At 39.6% G+C, this 7,500-nt stretch overlaps 1 protein-coding gene across 1 annotated transcript in view; it reads right to left on the reverse strand.

The window, feature by feature from the left end:
* The window catches only part of LOC144971192 (uncharacterized), a 14,398-nt gene that overhangs the window by 2,280 nt on the left and 4,618 nt on the right, over positions 1-7,500 (reverse strand). Inside the window, exon 2 of the mRNA XM_078911689.1 lies at positions 1-389. This exon is cut by the window's left edge and continues 2,280 nt beyond it. Coding sequence (XP_078767815.1) covers positions 1-389 — 389 coding nt within the window. The remainder of the gene's footprint in view (positions 390-7,500) is intronic.

Consider the following 7,500-nt stretch of genomic DNA (forward strand, 5'->3'; position numbering starts at 1 on the left):
TTCCTTATTGTTGTCCAGTTAAGCCTTAGATAAGACCCTTCGATGTAAGTAATAGAAGGTCTTCCTGTACAATTAACTTTTGTCATCTCCATGTCTTGGATATCGAACGGGTCGAGATTTGGAATGAGGCAGTATTCGTTATCCAATAAAAATTTTCTTCTTTTTATCGACGCTACTGTGGTTGAGACTCTTTCGTCGTCCTGGATGTTCCACTCTCTGCCGGGGCTAAAGTCTTTCGTGGCCATTTGGTCCCACCCCACGGATAAAGGTGATCTCCAACTAGAGAGTACCAGCATGACGAGGAGCACGCTGACCACCAGGAGTAGAAACAATGTTGTAAGGCGATAAAACCTCATGGTTTTATGGCTTGGAACAGTCTCACTGAAGATCTGAGGAGGAAAAATATACAAATTACAAACATGATATACATGAGTATTTTGGGAGAATGGTTGCTGAATTGATAGAGTATTCGACCAAAGCACAAATGGAACTGATTAAATTTATAGCTGCAATTTCTAGGGTAACTCTCTCTATTCGGAACTGATTTGTTAGATCAACCCAATTTGGCAGGGCTTCTAATGGTGCTCACAATACTATGTTATGACAATCTATTCATGACGCAAACTCAATATCTCACTCGTGCACCGTCGCAAACCCGTCCGAAACCTTCGTCACAACGCACCGTTCAACTAGATGCTCTGCGGTTTCGGGCTCTTGGCCATAACGGGTACATGTTGGATAGGTGGCAAGTCCCCACCTATGTAGTAAGCGTGCCGTTAAGCAGGTTCCCAACCGAAGCCGATTGCGAAGTTTTACATCTACCCTCTCAATGTTCTTGCATATATCCCACATATTGGAGCGTAATACTCCGCGATGGAATAGTATAGTGCCAGGGCTGACGTACTCAGGAGCGCTTGACATGCACCCCAAGTTGATCCCGCCAGCTTCCGGCAACTTCTTCGAGATTTACCCAAAAGATAAGGCTGCGGTCCACCGTAACCCCCACGTATTTCGGATTCGGCTGTATGAGAGAAGCTGGTCCCCGACGAGGACGTTCAGTTTATGGGTGTGCCAGTTAGGTAGAATTGACTTTCCCCTAATATTGAAGAGAACAACTTCAAGGTCTTCTTGAACCTTATGATTTTTGCAAGTTTGAGCATTAACCCTTCGCACAAAACCGTATGGTACGCCGCCGTATAGATACAGCACCAGTTTGCTTTTTCCTTTTGAACCCTGCTTCAATATGGACAATGACATGCTCCGTGGTGTACCTCCCTTCCCTGAAGCCCGCCTTCTCGGGTGGCAGGGCATCGTCTAGGACCGGCCTCTATCGGTTTCGTAGTACACGCTCCAAAATTTGTACAGGCAGCTCAGAAGTGATATGGGCCTGTAACTGTCGGCCTCCATCGCCGGTCGCTTCAGGAGGGGAACTATCTTAGCGTGCTTCCATACTTGGGGAAGCTTTCCGTTTACAAGGACGTCAGACATTGCCTCTGCCAGCCAGGCCCGTGCCTTGGGCCTCAGATTCGTCACCATTTCGGGTTAAATGCCATCTATCCCCGATGCTTTGCCGTTTTTAACATCGGTAATGGCTGCACTCACTTCTCGGGGACTGAACGGGGATGTCCAATCCGACTCCTCTGCAGGTAGCGAGTAAAAAATCGTACGGTATGCCTTCGAACGCAGCGCTCGAAAGACTGATTCGGGACCCGTTTGCTGTGGTTTTTTATATTCTTGGCAATTGTGTTTGCCTTCCGTTCCGTCGCATCCTTCGCGAAATTCCGGTCAGGATCCAATTTATTTATCAGTCGCCAAGAGTGGCGGGTAGAGTGTGTAAAATCAAGACATTCCACGGTCTCCTGCCACCGTTGCTTCTCTCCTTCTGCCAGAGTCTGAAGTAGTCTATCGGCTACCCTCCTGGGGCTGGGTCTGCTGGTCCTACTTGTACAACTGTTCTGATTCCTCCGTCCTGAAGGAGGTGTAGAATATCCGTTTGCCCCGTGTAATGGAGCGGTGAGCGCTCTTAACCAGCAGCCTTTTAAATATGGTTATGTTCTCGGACTTGCGAGGGATAACAGGGCAGACCTGTTCGATATAAACTAAATTCCTCCAAGTTAGCCTTCCTGAAGTTCCATCTGTAGAGTGGGAGAGATTGCACCCTCGGGATTGTCACCCCGTTGTGACAAGTACCGGCCTGTGCTGGCTATGCGGTAAGTTGCCAAGGACTGTCTGCTTCACCTGCAGTGGTTCCCCGTTGTGTCGAGGGTGAGATCAGGAGTATACTCCTCCTTATGGCGGGTGCCCCTGAAGGTACCCTTGGCTGTAGGATCGTACACGAGGTGTAGATCGCTCCAGTCCATCCATGAGTGGAGTTGTCTACCTTACACATTGCCGTCTCGGTAGCCCCACTCGTGGTGGTGGCTACTAAAGTCTCCCAGACAGATGGAAGGATGGCTAACCACCAGGACCGGTTGTGTAGTCCAAGTCGCTCTAGGTGGTTTGTAGATGTTGTGCAAATACAGCCCTCCAACCTTCACGGAAATTCTATTCACGCCGTTGCTGTCCCTAACGCTCTATACCCTCATCTTTGAAGGCTCTTAAGGGGGGGGGGGGAGCGACACGAAAGGGTCATTTTTTTATTTGATGAAATATCCTAAACTTCTATGCACAGTCATAATGTATATGTTTGGGAAGGATGATTGCATATAATTTTTTTCGAAAAAAGTTGCCCGTTGCTATGGGAACGACGCCATATTGGAAAATAAACAACACATCTAAAAATGTCAAAGGCTTTTTTGTTTATCAACCGATTGCCATAATATTTTGGCCAGAGGTAGAAAAAAAGGAAAATAAAGAGGCTCTAGCAGCCCTATTTTTTATTTTTTAATTAGAAACTTTAAAAATTAAGTTCAAAGTTATTACCCGATTATTCCCCTAGAAAAAAGTTACATAATTTCAAATTACTCATAAAATTTTTTTTTTTTTTAAATCCGGCTCCTAGGGATTTGTAGAAAGTTTGAAGAAGATTGGTTGATAACGGAGGGAGGAGATAGGTTTTTAGTGACGAAAATTTCAGTTTTGAGAAAAACGCATTTAAAAGTCAAAGTAAACGAGTTTAGGGAAAAACTCTCCTCTCGCTCTCTGATTGGATTGTGACCACATGACAATTAAGAACCAAGTGATTGGTTGTTGAAGATAGAGGAGAGTTTTTACTTTTAATTGATATGTTTTTGCCTTTACTTAGTTATAAAGACTATTTGATATTCTTTCATGAAATTAGTCCACTGAAACTAAAAATGGGCAGGATTTAACCATACCAATGGTCACAAAATACGTTTTTTTGATTCGAAAAAACTGAAGATGAAGTTCTCATGCAATTTTATATGCAGACATGGTCTGCACATGGTCACATGACAACATCCCACCAACATCTAATTTTTAGCAAACTGGGTCAAAATTCATCATTTTTAAGTTGCTTTGTGAAAGGATTTCTATAATATATTATAGAATATTGCAATGATTTGTGAAATTTTTGTTGGAATTTTAATTAAATGATAAGTTTCGGTTGTTATGAAAAATTGCAGATGCCATCCTGACTCAAATAAAAACAAACCAGGCAGTATTTTATTCATCTTTTCCCCTGAAATGTCCCAATTCACTGTCACGTACTCTAATGGCGAGCTATGTAGTATACAAGGAACGTCGAGCTTATATTTACTTTTAGCCAGCATTAATTCTACACAAAGTTCTAGGATATTTTAGATACTTTGCATATCAGCTACTTTTAATGTTGTGTAACAAACTATAGTAATACATTGATGAATGATGTCTATAATTTGGTCTCTCTCTCTCTCTCTCTCTCTCTCTCTCTCTCTCTCTCTCTCTCTCTCTCTTTCTCTCTCTCTCTCTCTCTCTCTCTCTCTTTCTCTCTCTCTCTCTTAGATCAACTCTCCGTCACTTTCCTCCGGTTATTTCTATCTCTTCAGAGCATTTGTAACCATGCCATTTAGTTTAAAGATAGAAAATAGGTTAGATTAAGAATTAATAAACTTCCTTGAACTTATATTCTCAGATTCTTGTTGTTTTTCAAGTGAAAATTAATTAATCCTAAAGAATTCTCATTTCTCTCTCTCTCTCTCTCTCTCTCTCTCTCTCTCTCTCTCTCTCTCTCTCTCTCCCTCTCCCCCTTACGTAAAATGGTTCAATTTTGTATAGTTTTTTCTTTTAAACAATAATTACTGCCTCAACAAAGTAAGTCAAATTTAAGTGAAAGTGACGACCAAGTCTTGTGGTTATAAGTTTCCAAATTTGGTAGTGGTGCACTGCACTTTATCCGTGCGTTGACAAAATACCTTTTATCACTTTGACAAGAAAAAATGAGCTTCATAATTTATCAATAGATCAAAATAAACTATTACTTACCACTAAGTCTCAATACTGTTGTATGTTGGTGGTTATCTTAATCTATCAATTTATGAAGTTATCGTTTTCGGCCAAAATGAGAAAAACAGTGTTTTGTAAAAATCAATGTCGTGTATTAATATATTTTTAATTTTACTAGCAAAAGCCCTTGTTTCGTTAGGAATATCTTAAGACTATGAAATGAATATTGTAGAAAGAAATACAAATATGTACAAATGTGGAGATTGCTTTAGCTAAACGAATGCATTGTACGAGCTACATTTGCAGATGATTGAGAGCAGGTTTGTACATCATTATTATAAGAAATGAAAGTCTGTTGACAAATATTATATTTTCGAATGGACAGATAAATAAAATGAGTTCACCCATATCGAATTATTATTTGAACTCCAAATTGGGGAGGTGGAGGAGAGGTCTGTTTACGTTGTCTCCATTCGTTACATTAATATCGAGTTTACCCCTATCTTGTTTTCAATTATTTTTTTTTGCCCGACCAGCAAAACGATTAATGCCAAAATCAGAATAATATACCCAGATGGAATGGGGTTCATCCTGGAACACATAATGTATAAGAGGGTAATAATTATCATTCCTGTTTGCTATCTCTTCTATCTTTGCAGTGATACAAAATGCAGTTTTGTATTATTGTCGGCGTGTTATGTGTTTTCCGCTAATGTTGTGATATTATTTTCATTGTATAGGATTAAATTAAATTGCGTTATGAAAATTCTTTGTTGTACTTGTTTGTTGGACGTCTAGTTAGTTTGTTTGTTTGGGGGATATGCATGTTATTTGCGTCTCTTATAGACCATGTCGTTGCTTTTATAATAGCCACAATTGTTTTTGTCATGATTTTCATGATTACGCTACGCTCTTTGAATATAACCAAATCATTATACGAGTTATAATTAATTCATTTACATTACTTTTATAATGCCATCTTTTAATAGATTCTAAGTCAGCCAGGCATTTTAAATGACAGCTAATGTAATATCAGTAATTATTGTGATTGATCCAATTAATATACACACACACATACACACACACACACCTGCACACATTTATACACAGACACACCTAGATATGGTTTGTATTGGTTGAATCATGATAATTTAAAAACCAATTCGTTCAAACCGACTTGTGTGCATATATGTAGATCTGACATCCGAACGCAATTATGGGCCTAGTTTAACATTGTTGTAATTGACAATATTTTGCGTCATTTTCTTGGATTTCCATTACAACAATGAGCCCGAAATGATTTGGGTTATCAGACCTGCAAGTAAGTGCACGTCGGTTCGAACGGATAATTAATTTCCTTTTGAATTTATGTTGTAAAGTATTACACAGTATTTCCTTGCGACCTGAGTTTATAACCTATATTACATCACACTAATATAGTGAATGATACTGACGTGAACAACCAATATTATGCAAATGGCAGCTAAAGTGTCACTCATCGCTTTATTACATTTCATATTTTGGATCTTATAAACGTAATATTCAACTTTCTACATCTAAATCACTCCGACATGATACCAGATTGAGGCGGTGGTCACATATTAGGCTCTGTATTCATAATATTATTATAAGTAATTTCAACTAAACTGCAAACGAAAGATTGTTTAAAATCCTCGTACCTAATCATTATTCCACTATCAGATCATTGACATATTGTGGTTGATTACGCCCCGCACTGACAAAACACGTTTTTTTGTATATGGGCTAGAATGTTTTACCAAAATATTGCATAAGATTTAACCAGTTAACTGCCGTACTCCAGAAAACCTCATATTTTTTTTTAAATGCCAGAAAACTCGTTCTTCAAATAGTCGATCGATTTTAATGACCCTAATCTTAGCAAAAACTCTCAAACCTGGGACCTCGCGATATTTGAAGAGCGAGTTTTCTAGCCAAATTTTTAAATACGAATTTTTCTACAGTACGACAGTTAACTGGATGATCCTAGACTTGTCAGGTATTTATAAACCTAATACAACTGGGAAGTCTGGCGGCTTTTTTGGGTATATTAAACTATCAATCTCGCATATTATTGTAAATGTTCCACATTCATTCAATAGGGAAAAGATCCTTTATAAGCTTACGACACAGAAGCTACTGTCTACCGTCTGTTTTCGCATTGCACGTGCGTGGAGGGGGAGGGGCAGGTGAGGATGAGCAGCACGAGTGTGAACGGGTACGTTAATTTAAGCAGCGTGTGAGTCTGTGTGTGAGTATTTCCAGCGGTAGCTCTCCTTTGTTGCTCGCAGATGCTTAACACAGTGACTTTTTATCGCGTGTTTATCTTTCCGTGTTCGCCTCACTGGGTCTGTGATGTTTGATTAACCCAAGGGATGTTTAGGGTTGTTTAAAAAAAAATCTCAATTACGGCTGGAATATAATCTCATCGTATCTCCATTCCCCTCCGTTCCCTTTTTTTAAACCGTAGAATTAAATCGGCTATTCGAGTTTTACTTTTGTAGATTGCAATATTTTATTTTTTGATATTTAAATCTTACGTGTGTGAATATGTGTGTATGTCTCTCTCTCTCTCTCTCTCTCTCTCTCTCTCTCTCTCTCTCTCTCTCTCTCTCTCTCTCTCTCTCTCTCTGTGTGTGTGTGTGTGTGTGTGTGTGTTGTGTGGTAGTGTGTCTGCGCAGTTTCTAACAGGTCCTCATAAACAACTGATGCAGCCATTGAGACATAATATGCGTGCAACATAACTGAACAAAAGGGGACACATTGCCAATGAATATAACTTTATATATTAGAATTCTTGTAGCAGGACTTTAAATAAGATGAGCGGAACAAATCGATTTAATGGCTGTAAATAATCTAAATAAATAAATAAATAAATTGAGCTTTTATATAGCGCAATATCCACTAAAATGTGCTCAAAGCGCTTTACAATTGATCCCTGGTCAACAGCAACATTTTCTTTTTCTTCTTCTTCTCCTCTTCCTCATTCTCCTCCTCCTCCTCCTCCTCCTCCTCCTCCTCCTCCTCCTCCTCCTCCTCCTCCTTCTTCTTCTTCTTCATCTTCTTCCGCCTCATATTCGTCTGTTGTTGATAGATCTA

Source organism: Berghia stephanieae, chromosome 4, assembly GCF_034508935.2.
Source record: "Berghia stephanieae isolate SIO BIC M18660-M18661 chromosome 4, UCSD_Bste_1.3, whole genome shotgun sequence".
Lineage (NCBI taxonomy): Eukaryota > Metazoa > Mollusca > Gastropoda > Nudibranchia > Aeolidiidae > Berghia > Berghia stephanieae.